This window comes from Nerophis lumbriciformis, linkage group LG18 (assembly GCF_033978685.3).
Source record: "Nerophis lumbriciformis linkage group LG18, RoL_Nlum_v2.1, whole genome shotgun sequence".
Classification (NCBI taxonomy): domain Eukaryota; kingdom Metazoa; phylum Chordata; class Actinopteri; order Syngnathiformes; family Syngnathidae; genus Nerophis; species Nerophis lumbriciformis.
The window spans coordinates 24,602,568-24,623,619 of NC_084565.2; the positions used below are offsets into that span (position 1 = coordinate 24,602,568).

The following is a 21,052-nucleotide window of genomic DNA, read 5'->3' on the forward strand; positions in this document are numbered from 1 at the left end:
TGGGTTTGTAAATGTCCAGTTCAAGGGTTTGTGCTTTGCCTTACATGCCAACCAACAGGTTACCTTCTCCCTGAGCCTTTCTTTTGTCACTCACACACACTAATGACCTGAAAAGATGCAACTCCAGCACAAAAAAACAATCTTCAAAGTTGTTAGCAAGTTATCAAACAACACAAGAAGAGTAATTTGAAGATAATGGCAATGAATCGGAGGCAAAAACTCGGACATGGGAGGAGTTCGGGGAGGCCATGGAAAAAGACTTCCGGACGGCTTCGAAGCAATTCTGGACCACCATCCGCCGCCTCAGGAAGGGGAAGCAGTGCAGTGTCAACACCGTGTATGGTGGGGATGGTGCTCTGCTGACCTCGACTGCGGATGTTGTGGATCGGTGGAGGGAATACTTCGAAGACCTCCTCAATCCTACCAGCACGTCTTCCTATAAGGAAGCAGGGCCTGGGGAATCTGTGGTGGGCTCTCCTATTTCTGGGGCTGAGGTTGCCGAGGTAGTTAAAAAGCTCCTCGGTGGCAAGGCCCCGGGGGTGGATGAGATCCGCCCGGAGTTCCTTAAGGCTCTGGATGTTGTGGGGCTGTCTTGGTTGACAAGACTCTGCAACATCGCGTGGACATCGGGGGCGGTACCTCTGGATTGGCAGACCGGGGTGGTGGTTCCTCTCTTTAAGAAGGGGAACCGGAGGGTGTGTTCCAACTATCGTGGGATCACACTCCTCAGCCTTCCCGGTAAGGTCTATTCAGGTGTACTGGAGAGGAGGCTACGCCGGATAGTCGAACCTCGGATTCAGGAGGAACAGTGTGGTTTTCGTCCTGGTCGTGGAACTGTGGACCAGCTCTATACTCTCGGCAGGGTCCTTGAGGGTGCATGGGAGTTTGCCCAACCAGTCTACATGTGCTTTGTGGACTTGGAGAAGGCATTCGACCGTGTACCCCGGGAAGTCCTGTGGGGAGTGCTCAGAGAGTATGGGGTAACGGACTGTCTTATTGTGGCAGTTCGCTCCCTGTATGATCAGTGTCAGAGCTTGGTCCGCATTGCCGGCAGTAAGTCGGACACGTTTCCAGTGAGGGTTGGACTCCGCCAAGGCTGCCCTTTGTCACCGATTCTGTTCATAACCTTTATGGACAGAATTTCTAGGCGCAGTCAGGGCGTTGAGGGGATCTGGTTTGGTGGCTGCAGGATTAGGTCACTGCTATTTGCAGATGATGTGGTCCTGATGGCTTCCTCCGGCCAAGATCTTCAGCTCTCACTGGATCGGTTCGCAGCCGAGTGTGAAGCGACTGGGATGGGAATCAGCACCTCCAAGTCCGAGTCCATGGTTCTCTCCCGGAAAAGGGTGGAGTGCCATCTCCGGGTTGGGGAGGAGATCTTGCCCCAAGTGGAGGAGTTCAAGTACCTCGGAGTCTTGTTCACGAGTGAGGGAAGAGTGGATCGTGAGATCGACAGGCGGATCGGTGCGGCGTCTTCAGTAATGCGGACGCTGTATCGATCCGTTGTGGTGAAGAAGGAGCTGAGCCGGAAGGCAAAGCTCTCGATTTACCGGTCGATCTACGTTCCCATCCTCACCTATGGTCATGAGCTTTGGGTCATGACCGAAAGGACAAGATCACGGGTACAAGCGGCCGAAATGAGTTTCCTCCGCCGAGTGGCGGGGCTCTCCCTTAGAGATAGGGTGAGAAGCTCTGTCATTCGGGGGGAGCTCAAAGTAAAGCCGCTGCTCCTCCACATCGAGAGGAGCCAGATGAGGTGGTTCGGGCATCTGGTCAGGATGCCACCCGAACGCCTCCCTAGGAAGGTGTTTCGGGCACGTCCGACCGGTAGGAGCCCACGGGGAAGACCCAGGACACGCTGGGAAGACTATCTCTCCCGGCTGGCCTGGGAACGCCTCGGGATCCCCCGGGAGGAGCTGGACGAAGTGGCTGGGGAGAGGGAAGTCTGGGCTTCCCTGCTTAAGCTGCTGCCCCCGCGACCCGACCTCGGATAAGCGGAAGAAGATGGATGGATGGATGGATGGGCAATGAATTAAGCAAAATGATCAAACAACTGCTCTATCTCAAACTAGCAGTTGTTGCTACTCAAATTGCAAACATGATTTTAAATATAATTTTAGTAGAAAACATTTAGTCCTCAAAAATACTTTTTACAAAATAGGTCTTAAAAAAATAGGTTGCCTTATATTTGCATCAATATGGCACAGATTGAATTGAATGAATTTTTAATGAGCCAAAGCGTATCAGATAAAAACACTCTTTTTTTTTTATTGTGGCATCCTTAACATAAATCCAACAAAAATATAACAAACTGCGTGAAGAAAGGCCAGAGTATTACAGAATTAGTCTGACAGGTTTTTACATGGATTAAAGTCAATCACAGCCACATTCAGTGAGCCGCTAAGCAACTCACTTTGATGGGTCTGGTCGATAGCTTGAAGGTCACAGTTGGATGAATGACATAATCCGATGTTTATCAAGAAACAATTTTAAAATAGAGTAAAAAGCCTATTAGTTTCTGCCTTGGATGCTATCTCTTACATCAACGCTTTAGGAGGATTGTGTCCGTCATGCTCCCAGCTTTACGTACTAGCAAGAAAGCAATGAAGGCTGCCTTTGGTCTGACGAATGGAAGGCCAGGTGGTAAATGAGGTCATCAGTGTACCGGGTACATTGTAATATGTGCCCTGTTTATTACAATGCAAGTATGCATGATCTGTGCTTGAGACCTGACTTGAACACGGGGGGTTTGAAGAATGCAACCTAGGCTAACCTGAAAGAGAGGGCCTGCGGTCTAAATTACTCGAGACCTGCTATGCAGATGCACGTCTACAAAAGACATCAGTAACCACATACCAAGAAGAGAGGTGCCCCCATTTATCACATAGATGTAATAATAATCAATCCTCAATGGTCACCTGATGTTGGACCTCTTTGTAGACACACATACTTTAACCACACTCTCCGCGACCTTTTCCTACACATTCTCTTGACCAAACTTTCATACCTCAAGGGCTCGTCCTTGAAACGGCAGCCGAATTTATTATTATTTCACCTCAAAATGCCACGAGATTCTGCAAGATCAACGGAACGCGGTGTTACCCTTGGGAACGGCTCGCTCCTGTTGCGACGCCAAAGGAGGCAGACAGGGCATCTCCACGACATTTAGAGTCACCCCCCCCCCTGCAATTTGAATTCATAAACTCCCTCACTCAAACATGCTGCTTCTATACAAAGTCAAAAGGATATGCAGAAAAAGGAGAGACAGGACAATTATTCACCACCGCATTTTTTTGTCAGTCCAGAATTTGAGGAACTTGTGTGAAAATTTATCGGCAATCTGAATCAACTTTGATTATAAAGTACCCAAAATTAAAGGCTAGAGACCTGTTCGTCTATTTACTTTCTCCAGCTTAAACTGGCCCTGGCGCCAGTTTATTACCTCTAGCACTGGTTATTTCATGGTCTGAGGCACCATGTCGTCAAAGTAAATGTCCATCTTTCCAAAAAAAAAAAAAATACAAATGGCAGAGCAGTTCGCCTGCTAACCAACCCAAGAGATACAAACATAAGTAAGGCAGTCTGCACTTCTTTCATCACTTTTGTTAACAATTTGGACTTTTTGGACATTTTAATTTTTACTGTAAACATGCAGGCTATGTACTTGCAGAAATTACACGGAATAATCTTCCAAGGATGAATAATTTTGAAGAGAATCCAGCCACAAATGTAAACCTTTGATGATTTAGATAAAACATTCTAATATATATCCAGGGCGAGGAGTTGTACTGTAGCCTAGAACCACATTTTCTTTAAATATACCGTACACAAACTAAACTTTTGGCAGCAATTTATATCTAACATGGCCCATCTCTTTAAAAAAAAAAAAGGGTAAATCTCTCCTCAGAGAATACAGCACAGTTAGGGTCTTCTCTACTCCCTGAAAACTGATTTTAAGCAGTGCATTTGGTGGAGTTAGAGACTATGTTTACTTTCTCACAGTTGGAGCACCAAATACATTAATTTAATTTGGCTGAAGTTAGCTTATAGGTTTTGAGCATTGAAGTGAAGTGAAGTGAATTATATTTATATAGCGCTTTTTCTCTAGTGACTCAAAGCGCTTTACATAGTGAAACCCAATATCTAAGTTACATTAAAACCAGTGTGGGTGGCACTGGGAGCAGGTGGGTAAAGTGTCTTGCCCAAGGACACAACGGCAGTGACTAGGATGGCGGAAGCGGGGATCGAACCTGGAGCCCTCAAGTTGCTGGCACGGCCACTCTACCAACCGAGCTATACCGCCCCGCATTATGTATTTCTTAGCTATTTTAAGATGCTGTACCACTTTTGAAGATTGATGCCTCACAGGGGAGGTCTGTCTAACAATTTGAAAACCCTTGTTTTCAAACAAAATCGGATGCCAAAAGGTCTGTCAATTTCTTTGATTGTTTGTAGGTTAGGTTGGTCAAACAATGAATTGATTGTCTTTAAGCAGAATTATGTTTTCTTTCCATTCCATTCCATTTTCTATCGCTTGTCCCTTTTGGGTCGCGGGGGATGCTGGAGCCTATCTCAGCTGCATTCGGGCGGAAGGCGGTGTACACCCTGGACAAGTCGCCACTTCATCGCAGATATTTTATTTCACATGTTAAAAATGAAATTATGTATGTAGAGACTGGATAAACCATTACTATGTTTAAACAATAATGAATATCAATAAACTATACTTTAAATTTTGAATCAACTACTACATTATCATTATAATCATCAGATTCAAGGAGCAGAGTTTCAAAACAGGTATCTTACTGCATGACTGTGTGTGATTGACTATGGCTGCCAATTCATAGGGCGTGCTTTCTAAGAAACACCCAGCGGGAGTCCACAGTATGAGAGTGTTCTCTGGAACATTCACTGTAAATAAATCACTAAAACTGCATTATTTTGAGACATTTTTTTTTAATCACCTAACAATGCTCATCTTTTGAGAAATTATGTGCAACAATTAACAGCCCATGGAAATTACGATGAAGAACCTCAAGTAACCTTTATGCGTCTGGCCTTGTCCAGGACTTTAAATCACAATCCGGCTGTCACGCTATTGAGTGAAAAATCCAGTCAAATCCTGACCATTCAGCTGAGGACTTTATGTCGACATTAGCCGAGAGTCAGATTTGACTGTACCCTCACTTAGGAGGGCAGAGTAAAAAATAAACAAGGAATATGAGCCGGAGTGAGCTCTGATCCGATTAGAGCCGCCCAATCCTGTTAGGAAGCCTCCCTGATGTAGGTTCATGCTCCATGCAACGACTCCATCCTCCATGTGGTTATATTTGAAATTGTCCGAATATTGACGCGATGCTGTGTCATGCAACGACTGTCCCAACACTTATTGGTTTTTTAACAGTGCCCCGACCTCTCATCTAGCAATTCTACCCCGCGTCTAATTACTAATGACCCCCCCGACAACGCAGTGGCCTTGGATTTAAAAGGCATGGAGGAGAATGGGAGATTGAATTCAATCTCTCTATGCACTGCGGAAGGGGAAAGTGACCTTTCTGGAAGCTCGTTTCATTCTTGTTGTCCAACGATGCAACTGGATTATAGTATTATCGCAGCGGATGAAGAAAATCATCTATGAAGCTAAAATCTACTTTACCTCATCCATGAAGTCGGAACTTCCTCCGTGCACGTGTCAATACTAAGGCTTCAAAAGGCTTATCAGCCTCCTTGTTCACGGTGGACATTAAACGAAACAGGCCCAATCAGGGTAGAATGCAAAGGATGAGAGACGCGTCCTCGGGGGACTCACCATCTGTCAGCGCCGCTCTCTTGCACCTGCTTATGGAGGTGTCACTCCTCTTCAAAAGAAACCCTCTGCTTGATGTCATATTTAAGAGAGAGGACAGCAAACATGGCTTTCTTATGGCCTTGCTGCCTGCATGTGTTTGGCATCTGCCATATGTCTCCCATTTATTTAGCTAATAAGCCTGAGGTTGCAATCTTTCAGGCTTTTTCCAAATTATGTAACACGCACTAACACAATCTATGTTCTTTCCATCTTGGGAGCCTGTAATTAGTCTGCCAAAATTAGGACAAACAATACAACGAGTCTAAACAACATTAGCAATTATAAACACACACATCCCGGTGTGCTATCTACAGACATGCTGGCACGCTGACATTTATCTCTCAGACGTGCCGCTGTCAGGATCTCCATAGTGACAAACAACTTTAATGATGTTGTTGAGCTCCATTACTGTTAGGTCCACTCAAACTAATCGCACACCACCATCAGCGCTGTCTAGCCGGAACACTTGTCCCTGCAAACTTGCAAAGCATCCAGCTCTTTAAGCAACACTAGCTGATACCAGACTAACGTGCAGTTACAAAACATATTTGCCAAAAGATGCTGAAAACCACTGAAAGCTGACTAAATGAAAACAGAACAAAATTAATAAACCCATTATGACATGGGAGCATAGCAACACTGATCAAGTGACACAAGCACACTGTAAAACCACTATTTGTTTGCAGATTTGTGTTAATGTTTTTTAGGAGAAAGTAGAGCTGGGCGATATATCGAATATACTCGATATATCGCGGGTTTGTCTCTGTGCGATATCGAAAATGACTATATCGTGATATTCGAGTATACGTTCTCACGCAGTTGCTTTTTGCTGCGGGCATTACACTACAGGCTCTTCTCACTCTTTCTTGTCTCTCCTTCTCACAAAGACATAAAACAAGCGCACCTTCTTACATACGTCACATACTGTCGCGCGTGGCTAACGTTAGCTGTGGTGCTAGCGGAGTGGTGCGAGTGGTAATACGAGAGAAAGAAGGTACGAATCTGGTAACAAATGAAGGAAGAATTAATTCCCAAGAAAAACAGCACGGGTTCCATCATCTGGCGGTGGTTTGGCTTCAAGCGGGAAGATGTTGAACAGACAACCGTAATATGTCAAGTATGCAGCAAAAGCGTTGCTACAAAAAGTAGTAGCACTGCTAATTTGTTGCATCATTAGAAAAGTCACCTGCGAAAGAAAAATGAGTGCTTGAAACTCCGCATGTCAACATCTCGGCCGGTGCCACACCCACAAAATGCCCAAGCAACCATTTCCACATCAACACCATATGAAAAAAAAAAGTCAAAAACAGAAGGAGATAACGTCCGCAGTAACACATAGCGAAGGACATACACTATTTGATTTCCTATTAAGCAGCTAATTTTTTTTTTGACAGTTATTGAAATATCTTGTGTGACATCATGCACAAAAGTGCACTTTATTTGTTTTAAACTATTGTAGTGGCGTTCTGTACAAATAGTGCACTTTAATTTAGTGTTGTTTTGATATGTCATCCTTGTGACATCTTGCACAAAAGTGCACTCAAAGCTTGTTTTAAAATGTCCCAATTTGTACTTTCTGTTTTGGAAATTACATTAATGTTTGTGCCGCTGCTTAATAACTGTTTAATAAATACAGTTTTGGTTAATTGCCTTAGTTGTGATTTCCCTCTCTGCATGAACGTTTAAAATTAGCATATATTAATACAGTATGAACAAGAATAGAATCATCATACTGGTGTGATTATCAGAATCAGAATCAGAATCGTTTTATTGCCATTGTTTGAGAACGGGTTCACAAACTAGGAATTTTTCTTGGTGCAATCGTGCAACATAAAACACATAACACAGATTTGGTAATAAAAAGAGCTGTAACTGAGCTCTTATATGCATCAAGTGTTAATTCAAGGCTAAGGCAAATTATCGAGATATATATCGTGTATCGTGACATGGCCTAAAAATAACGAGATATTAATAAAAGGCCATATCGCCCAGCCCTCGGAGAAAGGAACCTACTATGCACTGTCTTGACTAAAGAAGCCTAATTCCCTGACAGCAACAACACATTACAACTACATCCAAAGTTTAATGACTCGACATCAGCACTTTGCTGACTTTTGACCTCACACCTTTGCATATTTTGGGTCAAAATTGAAATCACAACACATGGCATCATTCAAGCTTGCTTTCATTGACAGAATAGGCCTGATCTACTAAATGTTTGCGTGTGCTAAACTTGATAGTGTTCGCAAAGCTGATCTACTAAAGTCATGAGCGGAGGGTTGCGTCTCTTGAGTGAGCAAAATAAGGAGCGCATCTATTTAGCGTCCGTCTTCATGAATATACAGGATAGAGTATATGCTGATCATTAGAGCGCTGACATTACCGGGTAGAAGATCCATCCATTTCTACCGCTTGTCCCTTTTGGGGTCGCGGGGGTGCTGGAGCCTATCTCAGCTTCATTCGGGCGGAAGGCGGGGTACACCCTGGACAAGTCGCCACCTCATCACAGGGCCAACACAGATAGACAGCATTCACACTCACATTCACACACTAGGGCCAATTGCATGTTTTTGGCGGTGGGAGGAAGCCGGAGTACCCGGAGGGAACCCACGCAGTCACGGGGAGAACAGGCAAACTCCATACAGAAAGATCCCGAGTCCGGGATTGAACTCAGGACCTTCGTATTGTGAGGCAGATGCACTAACCCCTGTTCTACCGTGCTTCCCCGGGTAGAAGATATGCAAATATAATTGTTCAGCATGTACAATGTGATTTATTAAGCTGAAACTGTTCTGCGAGAGCTAATTTGAATGTTTATTTAGCACATCTGAAAAGTACTTGCAAACTTACGCAGTTATGCACACGGTGTGAGAAAGAAAGGGATTGCGCTGCAAAAACAACTGGACAGGGAATCCTTCGCCATACATGTGTGTCAACATATATGAGCTGTCAAAAAAAAAAAAAAAAAATGGGCATCTATTCAGCAATACATTTTATAATTTAATATGTGCTGGGTGATTTATGGGCTGATTAAAACTAATTCAACAGACGCAGACTTTGGTGACTGAATCTGTTTTTTCTTTTAGGAAAAATATTGTTATATCTTCTAAATAAAAATACAACTTGCATTATAGTTTTCTTGCATTTGGCTAATTTCAGATGCATGAATACTGTATGCTGCGTTTTCGTGATGGTTCACCGCCTCCCCGCAGAGCGCATCATCAGCATGCTTAAAATAGTTTCTGTTGTCATATACTGTATGTCTAACATATTATAGAAGTGTGCTGCTAGTTCAACATTGCAAAACGCAGAGGCTGGAGATCACAATAACATGAATGTGGAGGTAAGTAAGTGTTTCCATGGGCAAATAATGCCGGTAGTACATGCAAAAACCTAATTTAAACAGAGTGGTATGCACCAGTTATCAATTGGACACAGAGTTTTAATAGATCACACGCAACAGGCCCTTCAATAGTATATGGACTGGACTCTTACTATTATGTTGGATCCACTATGGACTGGACTCTCACAATATTATGTCAGACCCACTCGACATCCATTGCTTTCGGTCTCCCCTAGAGGGGGGGGGTTACCCACATATGCGGTCCTCTCCAAGGTTTCTCATAGTCATTCACATCGACGTCCCACTGGGGTGAGTTTTTCCTTGCCCGTATGTGGGCTTTGTACCGAGGATGTCGTTGTGGCTTGTGCAGCCCTTTGAGACACTTGTGATTTAGGGCTATATAAATGAAGATTGATTGATTGATTGATTGATATGCAATTTTATAGTTTGCACACGCTGTTTAAATTAACAAAGTCCTGAGTGCATTTAGTACAGTATAAAGAGAGCCATCGAAAAAAGGCTAATAATATCACATTTGAAATGATTTTGGACTCCACATTTTGGCAGTGCCCACAATTCAATGGACTGTTTGCCAAAGCACAGCGAGGGAAGCAAGAAGCTGGCCATTGATTGGATATGGGACGATTTTAGTGGTTTAAACTTGAATCTATGTTCTTTTCTTTTCATGAAAAGTGCCAATAATGTATTTTTTTCCAAAGCATTTTTATTTTTATTTTCTTCCTGACAAGCGACACACTTCAGTCTAGAGAGATAGTTGTTCACATTTATAAACTCTGGCCTTTCGTTACGTTTGCTTACCACAAGTCGACGTGCGCGGTGGTAGGGCTGGATAATGGGCAAACCCAGGGGCGTCACCCACTGGACGCTGTGACCCGTCTTGGAGATTAGCCTGGCGCTTTCTGTCAGCCAGTCCTGCAACACAAAAAGGTAGACAATCAAATAATTAAGATTAGAGATGTAAGACAAGTTAAAATAAGTGTAAAAATGTTCAAGCAATTAAAACTAGAGATGTCCGATAAATGCTTTAAAATGTAATATCGGAAATTATCGGTATCGTTTTTTTTATTACCGGTATCGTTTTTTTATTTTTTATTAAATCAACATAAAAAACACAAGATACACTTACAATTAGTGCACCAACCCAAAAAACCTCCCTCCCCCATTTACACTCATTCACACAAAAGGGTTATTTCTTTCTGTTATTAATATTCTGGTTCCTACATTATATATCAATATATATCAATACAGTCTGCAAGGGATACAGTCCGTAAGCACACATGATTGTGCGTGCTGCTGGTCCACTAATAGTACTAACCTTTAACAGTTAATTTTACTCATTTTCATTAATTATTAGTTTCTATGTAACTGTTTTTATATTGTTTTACTTTCTTTTTTATTCAAGAAAATGTTTTTAATTTATTTATCTTATTTTATTTTATACATTTTAAAAAAAAGGACCTTATCTTCACCATACCTGGTTGTCCAAATTAAGCATAATAATGTGTTAATTCCACAACTGTATATATCGGTATCGGTAATTAAAGAGTTGGACAATATCGGAATATCGGATATCGGCAAAAAGCCATTATCGGAAACCCCTAATTAAAACAAATCAAAAAAATATTCCACAAATTCAAAATCCTTAACAATAAAGATAACAATAACAATACATGTTATTTATACAGCTTTTGTATGAACTGCAAAGAGCAATGCCAATAAAACAATGTTAACGAACATTAGAAGTATTTAAAATACATAATTCTCTTATCCGCAAATAGGACCACGCAACAAAAAAAGAATAATGTATACTCCTACAAAATATATTATTAATTGAAAAAACATGTAAGATTAAAGTTGTATTTGTATTAGAATTGCGTCATATAGTTAGTGAGAATAAACCTGTAATATTAGGATTTCTTTTTTTTACCTTGCATAATTGTACAATAATAATGTTGTAATTTTAACGAGTGAATGTCCAATACCTCTGCACTAGTCTCCAGATATTTGAAGTGACTATTGCTGTCAAGTTTAACGCATGCGATTAATCACAAATAATTATCACACCAATCATGTATCAATGCAGGTTAATCACACGATTTATTTTAAGCGCATATGCTCCTTTACTTTAACTGCGGATGGTTACCTGAAAGGTGGTGTGGGTTGTTGGACGGTCAGCGATCAGGTCAATGCATACAGTACGCCAGTACAAAGATGTTTCATATTAGTAGGTGTTATACAAATCTATTAAGGACTTTTTTGGTGCAAAAAAATGTTGCTGGCTTTGTTCAGAAACAGATGAGGAATTGCTGCAAATACTGCAAAGTGCTTTTTATAAAACTCCGAGTTGAGCTTCAAGAATAAAAGCCCGAGTAATGCCATAAGTTCGTCCACATACGGCTGTAAGGAAGATGGATGAGGCCCCGTCTTCCCTGTTCCCTTCTTATATCTTTGTCTGAGCCCGCAACAGTGACAAGGAGATAGCCGGGGAGTGACGGATGGACTAACTAGATAGTTAGAGACTGACTGATCAATGAGTGGATTGAAAGGAGGCGGTGCAAGGAGTAGAGTGTGCTGAGAATAAATGGAAGTGTTCAAAGAAGGAAAGAGGTCAGCGACGGGATTGATCGTATATATACAGGAAGTGTCAGGCCGTTGGCACCACTGTGGCGCGGCAGTGAATTCTTTATCTTAAACCAGGGCTGTCCCCGCATGTTCCCCAAAGGAAGAGTGCCAGAGCAGAGGGCGCTCGGTCTATTAACGTGCCGGGCCCTGCTGTGCTTGTGAAGATAATGCACACAATGCCCCCGCCAGGTGAATATCCCGATGCTATAAATGGAATCTATGTGATGAATGTACGCCGTAGGCAGTTTTTCATCACCTAATGGTGCCAGGGTGTAGTCATTAATAAGTAGGAAAAATCACTCTCTATGCTGTAGGTTACTCATCACAAGTTGGCTATGGAATATCGTGTGAACTACGATCAAATCTCAATTGCAATTACATAATATTGATTAGATCACACAATGAATATCAGGCATTCGCCAATTGTTTATGATACTACATAGGTTAAACAAAACAATTAGATGTCAATAATAAGGTAAGCTCAACTGTGCAATTTGCATTGCTGCCAAAAGTATGCTCCAGAATAATGTAACGTCACTGGGAGTTAATGCTGGACTTCCCAGCATGCCTTGCATTACATTACCAATACTGACTCCCACCCCCTCAGCACACTGGGAACCAGCATTACTCCTCTCTAGTCAGTTTACTAGTCACTTTATACTTTTTATTGTCTCGTTTTTTTGTACATTGCCTTTTAGAATGGTCTTAGGCCATATAGTATATTGCATATTGTGTTGTTTCTGTATATTGTGTGGTTTCTTCTTTTTTTTAAATGCAAAGCACCTCAGGGAAGCAACCTAAATTTCGTTGGACCTGTACCTGTACATGCACAATGACAAATAAAGATCATTCATTCATTCATTACTCTTGCAAACAAATAGTTCTTACAGTGTAAAGCATATTTCAACGAGACCCAGAGGACCATGTTTGTCGATCCTGAGCTTGTTCTAAAAATTGCACACTTAGCAGTGAGTTACATCTAAAATTGTATTGTATTGTGTTGCAATTTCTTTTAATCACACTTGCATTGATGTATAGTTGAAAATGACAAAAAATGTTCAATACATACAAACTCTCTGACGAGTCGAGCATGTAAAATATATTTTAGGCTTTTATGTTGTTTGAAGAGGAGTGGCGTTATGTCCAACAGTTCCTAATAGCAGCGGCCCTTTACACGCTGGCCAAAGTGCCTCCTGCACATGTCATAATACTGTCATGCCTAAACTAAAACTACCGGTAATATCAACTCAGTAATATTTAATACCTTGTACAAACATAGATTATGATTTTATTTTTTAATTTGTGAAAATTTAACATGGTGATTTCTTATAAAACGTTGTAGAAAAACAGGTAGATTAAATGTAAAATCCAACAATTGCAGTTATTGATTAAAAAAACCCATTGCATGTTGAAACTGATCTGTATATCTTGCCAGACGTTTCATCAGAAAATTATCTACAATTTGACAAAAACTACAGAAAAAAGGACTGAATAAAATGTGGCATAAGTGACAGTATCCCTCTGCAAACACAAGGTTTTTAGTTTTACTTAATTTTTGCTTTCTTTAGTTTAGTATGTACTGGTTAATTTTTTGGTTATATTTTTTCGGCAGTTGGGACTACGTTACTTAATCTAATCTGTACAGTTAATAAAGGTTTTACGATACATACGAACAAATACATTTTGAAAAAATTGAAGGTCAACCAGCAGTATCCAAGCATTCAGTTTTGTAGGTTTTTCTATAACAGTGCAACAAATCTACAAAAAATGTCACAAATGAATCAAAATGTTAAATTGTAACACCATTTTGGTCCATGTTGTTACCTCAAGTCTTGTTATAACAAACAAAAACATATTGACATTATCCAAATAAAACTGACCTGTGTTTAGCACATAAAACTACAGTTTCACAACTATGTATCCAATGTATCCTCAGGGTTCTACGCTATGAAACAGTTGATGTCCACAAGATGCTGTTAGAGACTTTTTCCATCTCAATTATTTGTAGTTGCTAGGTAACAAAAAATATCTCCAATCATTTACAAGCATTATTTATTTGTGTACTTAAGGTTAACTGACTAGGGAGAGAAAAGACACTGAACTTGGATCCCAACACTCCGTGGTGGCAACCCTTCAATGTGAGTACATAAACAAATGTGCTTTAGTCACAGCCATGACGAGTTTCCTCTTAGTCTTTGTTGTGGAATGTTGATATCCTAAGTCCCGCCTCTTCTAGCAGGATGAGGGTGTCACTGACAAAACTGGCAGTGATCCAAATAACCACACAGTCTTTGATTGACAGTAGACGCACGGAGTCCAGTTCGTGGTAGTTTGTTTATAAGGTTAAAACAGGATTACCGGGACCTTAAGAATTAATATTTTAGTCTGGTTTAAGGAGTGTGAGTTTATTGAATGACAGTGAAGACTTCAATGAAGACTTTAGTGGAAAAACACCCACCTGAATCTCTCTGGTTCCTGTAAACATCTCCTTAAGGCCACTGAACACCTGACGTACCAGGTAGTGAGACGCCTCCCACACATACATCTGAAATAGACACATTGGATTATACTATGATATATAATTTACTAAAAGTAACTGGTAAATAGGTAGTGCAGAATTCAGGCTAATATGAAACTGTGCTCTAATCCAGTGTTTTTCAACCACTGTGCCGCGGCACACTAGTGTGCCGTGAGATACAGTCTGGTGTGCCGTGGGAGATTATTTAATTTCACCTATTTGGGTTAAAAATATTTTTTGCAAAGCAGTAATTATAGTCTGCAAATTATGTGTTGTCGTTGAGTGTCTGTGCTGTCTAGAGCTCAGCAGAGTAACCATGTAATACTCTTCCATATCAGTAGGTGGCAGCAGGTAGCGAATTGCGTTGTAGATGTCGAAAAAAGCGGGAGGCAGTGTGCAGTTAAAAATGTGTCTAAGGCTTAAACCAAAAATAAACAAAAGGTGAGTGCCCCTAAGAAAAAGCATTGACGCTTAGGGAAGGCTATGCGGAACGAAACTAAAACTGAACTGGCTACAAAGTAAACAAATACAGAATGCTGGACGACAGCAAAGACTTACTGTGGAGCAAAGACGGCGTCCACAATGTACATTCAAACATGACTTGACAATCAACAATGTCCCCACAAAGAAGGATAGCAACAACTGAAATAGTCTTGATTGCTAAAACAAAGTAGATGTGGGAAATATCGCTCAAAGGAAGACATGAAACTGCTACAGGAAAATACCAAAAAAAGAGAGAAAGCCACCAAAATAGGAGCGCAAGACAATAATTAAAACACTACACACAGGAAAACAGCAACAAACTCAATATAAGTCAGGGCGTGATGTTACAGGTGGTGACAGCACACCCACTTTGAGACAAGAGCTATAGTGATGCATGCTTGGTTATGCTTTAAAGTCAGATCCAGCAATTGCGACGACTTTTTACTGTCAACTGAGTTTCGTTTTTGAATGATTTCTGCTGGTGGTGTGCCTCCGGATTTTTTCAACGCAAAAATGTGCCTTGGCTCAAAAAAGGTTGAAAAACACTGTTCTATCTCCCATCGAGCCAGCTGTCATCAGTCCAAAAATAATCCCAGATGAAGCAATTAGGGACATGATGCAAAAGTCACCAGCAACAACATTCACATACTGTAATAATAGATGCACTGATCATGTGGTCATCTAGTTCCTATCAGCACTCAGAATATCAGCCCTTTGTGTCCAGACACCCATTTGCATCTAAAAATACTGCCAGAGCATAGTATCACATATCGGTTGTCTGTACCCTCCTGATACAACCATACAAATATTATATTTCATCGCATTATGACTGGGAATACAGTAAGCTGCTGTCTTATGCATCACTGGTGTCAAGGTGAAAGCGACTGGACTGCCTTTGGGTGCATGACCTAATGTGATGAAATTACAGTCAGATACTGTCATCTGAGAGATAAATATGTATACACGTATGCAGAAGGCAGCAGGGCAAAGGAGAAGGTAGAAAGGGCTTCATATCTTCCAGAGACTATACATGTCATATGAAGTGCCCCATTTACAGCGGAGGAGATCCTGTGCTATAAATAAACTTGAGTGCAGCATGAGGGGAAAACCCCACCTTCCTCCTTCGCTCGATGCTGTACCTTAGGGAACTCATCAATCTCCTTCAGCCGCTTCTCGATCTGAAGCCTTCCCCCGTAACGCGTGACCCCGTACACCACGGTCATCACTGTCTGTTTGACCACCTTCCTACTGATGAAACCCTCCAGGATCTGGGCGATCTTTAGGCCAGACTCAGCATCCCGGGCTCGGAACTCCTCCACCTTCAACACAAAAGGATCACTGCCTGATGTGCCTCACATACAATACATAATTCACATTTATCATCTTCGCAAGGGACAATACTATAAAAAAAGTATACTTGAATATGCTTTAAAGTAGTCATTGTACAGCTTGTAATGCAGTACAGATTTACTTAAAATCGGCGTGGCGAAGTTGGTAGAGTGGCCGTGCCAGCAATCGGAGGGTTGCTGGTTACTGGGGTTCAATCCCCACCTTCTACCATCCTAGTTGTGTCCGTGAGCAAGACACTTCACCCTTGCTCCTGATGGGTGCTGGTTAGCGCCTTGCATGGCAGCTCCCACAATCAGTGTGTGAATGTGTGTGTGAATGGGTAAATGTGGAAATACTGTCAAAGCGCTTTGAGTACCTTGAAGGTAGAAAAGCGCTATACAAGTATAACCCATTTATCATTTATTCAAAATGACTAAACACAGTCATTATTGACAAAATAGCCAACAACACAGGTGAGTACTAACAGGATTGCTTCGAAAGTACAGCATAATGGTGATAGCGCCATGGTACGTGACTGTGCGAGTGCCGCTGGCACCATGGAGCTGTGGTTCAGCGAGGGGGAAAATGAATTCTAACATGTGTAGTGTAAGATAACGATTGTGCTCACACTCTACCTGTCAACATTTACATTTGAAAATAGGGAAAATGGTCCAGAAAATAATGCAATACTCTCCTGTCCTTGGGATATGAACGGGCTCCATTTCTAGAAAGTGATGTACTGTAAGTAAAGTTTTACAGTGTTAGTCAGATCGTATAGCTACCTAAAATATACATAAAGTAACTCCACTGTTTCCCACACATTCATTTATTTGTGGCGGCCCGCCACAAAAGAATTACGTCCGCCACAAATAGATTTTTCGGCTTTTGACTCGCTCGACCGCTCATAAAAGCAATGAGACTCTGTCTGTGAATGTTGCTTGTAGTTACAATTCCGGTGCAGTAGGTGGCGGTAGCCTACTATGCATTGTAACTCCGCCAATAGCACTTAATTCACCTGGTGGGCCAGAAGAAGAAGAAGAAGACGACGACGACGAAGTAAAAGAACAACGGACCGACCGGATCAAAATACGAGGGTAAGACGTCTTGGCAAACAAGTTCAAAAGTGGTCCGAACCTGTGCAGTACTGACTCGGATTTTCTTAATTTTTATTTTCGGGATTTGAATGCATTTATTTTGAAAGGACAGCTGGAGAGAGACGGGAGAGGGGGGATTGACGCGGAGCAAAGCGAATCGAACTGGGTCGCCGCAGCGGGTGCTCTACCAGGTGAGGTAGGTTATAGCTGCATCGCTCGCGGCTCGTCATATATTTAACATTTATCCGCGATTTCACCGAGCGTTTCACTGACGGTGAGCAGCCTACCGCTGCTTCATTAACACCGCCGCTGTTTGACTCGGGGGCCGGGGCAGACGCACGCAGTAACAGTCACCTGTTAAACACACGTGGAGACGGTGCTTCAGATACTGCATTAATACTGAAACTAAATTGTCCACTGTCCACTGCAGCATGTGAATGCAATGAAAATAATACAATCTGAGCCAACCAGCTGTTAAAATGTTGTCCAGGTTAATGTTTTGGCCATTAAAGGCTCTTCATTTCAAGATTTCAACTGTGATCGGGCTTTAAACAGGTGGCTGACCTGTTCAGATGGGTGTAACTGCTACTGGTCAAATAATGTGAAATAGCATTTAATTTTACATGTATGCAATGCCATTTAAATGTAATTATAGATAATAATAATAATTTTAGTAAGATATAAGCCATGAGCACTACACAGCCAGAAAAAAACCTAGGCAGGACAAGTAAAAATATTGGGGCAAGTAGATTTGAGAAATCGGGCAAGTAGAAAAAAACCTTAACGTTGAACCCTGCATGTGTTGAGCTGCTGCCGCTTAAGGTTAGACGGCACTGTACATAGAGCGGTTCTGCTCGTTAGTAATAAATTCTAATGTTGGATGTTCACTCCTTCACACAGATGATGTATGCACTAATTAAAGGGGCAGAGCTTTAAGAGACATTTTAGCTTTTATATTTTATAAGATATATTTTTTGTAAGAACCACAATTAATAAATATATTTCAGTGAATAACTAATTGTTCAAATCTGTATATAAATATGTACATAAAGTGTTGTAATTATATTCCAACTCCGCGTTCTTCTTGGTCATCGCCGCTGCCGCCGCCACCCCCCAACACCCCACCACAAATAGATGCCTGTCCTGTGGGAAACACTGAACTCCCAAGTCACTCGACCTGTACACAGAACACATGAAGGACATTAAAATGTAATTAAATAATAAAATGAGAAAACAACTTCTTATGTGAGCTACTTTTCTGAGATAATTATTTGTATCCAACTTTGTCTCTCTCACGGTCACGTCACACATTACATAAATATTACAGTGCTTCAAAGTCACCCACACAAGCGTCACAATAAAAACGCTGCGTGCTACGTCCTGCCCGAATGCATTGGACTACCGGCAAATAACAATATTAATATTAATAAGACATGCAAAAATAATAATGAAATAAGAGGGCTTACAGTTACACTTTTATTCCTCTGGTTGATGTGCAGTTGTGTCTACGCTCTTTAATCCCTGTAGATGTCTTTCAGGCGCCCGTGCCAACCTTCGTACAATATTGACCCAGGCTAGTCAGAAAGAATAACCTCCTCTTCTCCTCCCAGATCTTGTAACAGCACGGAATCAATGACCACTCAAGCATTTATGAATATTAATACCAGTGTTGTAAAGTAACAAAGTACATACAGTATACTGCGCTACTGTATTTAAGTATAACTTTTACATATCTGTTCTTTATTCTATTATTTATATTTCTCACAACTTTATCTTTTCCTAGATAAAATGGATACTTTTACTCTGATACATTTCCCTGAACCATAATCATAACTCGTTACTCCAAAATAAGAGTTAAGTTGGTGATGGTATGCCTATTTGTTGACATAGCAACCCTAAGCATGAAGAAGAAGATGCCCTGCTTATAACTATGGTATTGGTTGATATCCAAATTTGGGTATTGAAATTGGATCAGGTTTGAAAAAATGTGGAATAGTGCAGCCCAAGTGATAATACACACATTGTTTAAATACTTTTGCTTTTGAAAATTAAGTACAATAAATGTCAAAAACTTTAAGACTTTTACTTAAGTAATATTGTAAAAAGTTGTTTATCTCCTCAGAGCTTTTTAATTTTCACTTCCATGACACACAGCTACTTTGTGGAGACATAAAGTCTTCCTGTGGTTGTAAAACTGCTGGTGCTGTCTGACTTGATGTAGTGAGCAGCGGCAGCCTGTCACACACAACTGTCGCTTTCCTCCGCGCGCTGTAACTAAAAGCAAACCTTTTTTTGTTAAAGGCCCATTAATCTGGTCACTACAGTGTGTAAATATATTAAAAAGTGTAATCAACCTAACATTTCACAACCCTCCTGCAGTACACACCCCCATGTTTAAGAGACCTCTCAGATGCAGGATGTGCTATGCCAATGGTTCCCAGGTGTTACCAAGTGGACTGACTGTAAAGTATATCCCAGTTTATTTTTTATATTATTGTCCCTTGAGAAAACATAGGGTCTAAGATCTAAACACTAAACAGCGTGTGCAATCCGTAAAATAGCATGTACTATTAGGGAACGTGTTGCGTGCGATTTACTAAAGACTGTACAATTGACAAGTTGTGCAGACCGCTTTATTTAAATGAGAATTTTGCATGTACTATACAAGGCATCATCACCGGAACACTCATTTACTGCACATTCATGTTATGTTCCTACCTGTGGCGTTTTGCTATGTTTTCAAACATGCAGAAGACATGGAGGCTACTACTTTTTATGGGCATTTAGAAGCAGCCCTGTAGTGGCATCTACAATGAAACCACTTTTCTTTTTTTTATAAAAAAATATTTACTTAAAGAAGGTTACCGTATTTTTCGGACTATAAGTCGCGTTTTTTTTCATTGTTTGGCCGCGACTTATACTCAGGAGCGACTTATGTGTGAAATTATTAACACATTACCGTAAAATATCAAAAAATATTATTTAGCTCATTCACATAAGAGACTAGACGTATAAGATTTCATCGGATTTAGCGATTAGGAGTGACAGATTGTTTGGTAAACGTATAGCATGTTCTATATGTTATAGTTATTTGAATGACTCTTACCATAATATGTTACGTTAACATACCAGGCATGTTCTCAGTTGGTTATTTATGCGTCATATAACGTACACTTATTCAGCCTGTTGTTCACTATTCTTTATTTATTTTAAATTGCCTATTCTTGGTGTTGGGTTTTATCAAATAAATTTCCCCAAAAAATGCGACTTATACTCCAGTGCGACTTATATATGTTTTTTTTCCTTCTTTATTATGCATTTTCAGCCGGTGCGACTTATACTCCGGAGCGACTTATACTCCGAAAAATACGGTATTTGCATCCAAGAATTATTTTAAAAATGTTTTTTAATAATATTTATTCTATATGAAAAAAAACGAATGCTTAAGATAATACTAAAGGACACCAAAAAGCATCAACTGAATTTGTTTAAATCAGCCCTTCAAGTTCTCTGGCAGTCATAACATTATAAAATGATGCTCCTGAATAGACAATATGTCTAATATTTTTTATATCTGACCATCAAAAAATGTTGCCACACACATGTAGGACAGAGGACTTTCGTCTGTCCATCTTCTATACAGCGCGAGAACTGATCCTGCAGCTGTGTGTGGAACTGTCAGTGTCATACCTGCCAACTTTTGAAATCAGAAAAACCTAGTAGCCAGGGTCCAGGGGCCATAGGCCCCGGTAGGTCCAGGACAAAGTCCTGGTGGGGGTTCAGGGGGGCGAAGC

The 21,052-nt window shown here is 41.0% G+C and overlaps 1 protein-coding gene across 1 annotated transcript in view; it reads right to left on the reverse strand.

Annotated features, from left to right (window-relative positions):
• Nucleotides 1-21,052, reverse strand: part of polrmt (polymerase (RNA) mitochondrial (DNA directed)) — a 100,284-nt gene that overhangs the window by 40,932 nt on the left and 38,300 nt on the right. The window contains exons 13-15 of the mRNA XM_061977883.1: nt 15,975-16,154; nt 14,293-14,379; nt 10,011-10,124 (exon numbers count right to left, since the gene is read on the reverse strand). Coding sequence (XP_061833867.1) covers nt 10,011-10,124; nt 14,293-14,379; nt 15,975-16,154 — 381 coding nt within the window. The remainder of the gene's footprint in view (nt 1-10,010; nt 10,125-14,292; nt 14,380-15,974; nt 16,155-21,052) is intronic.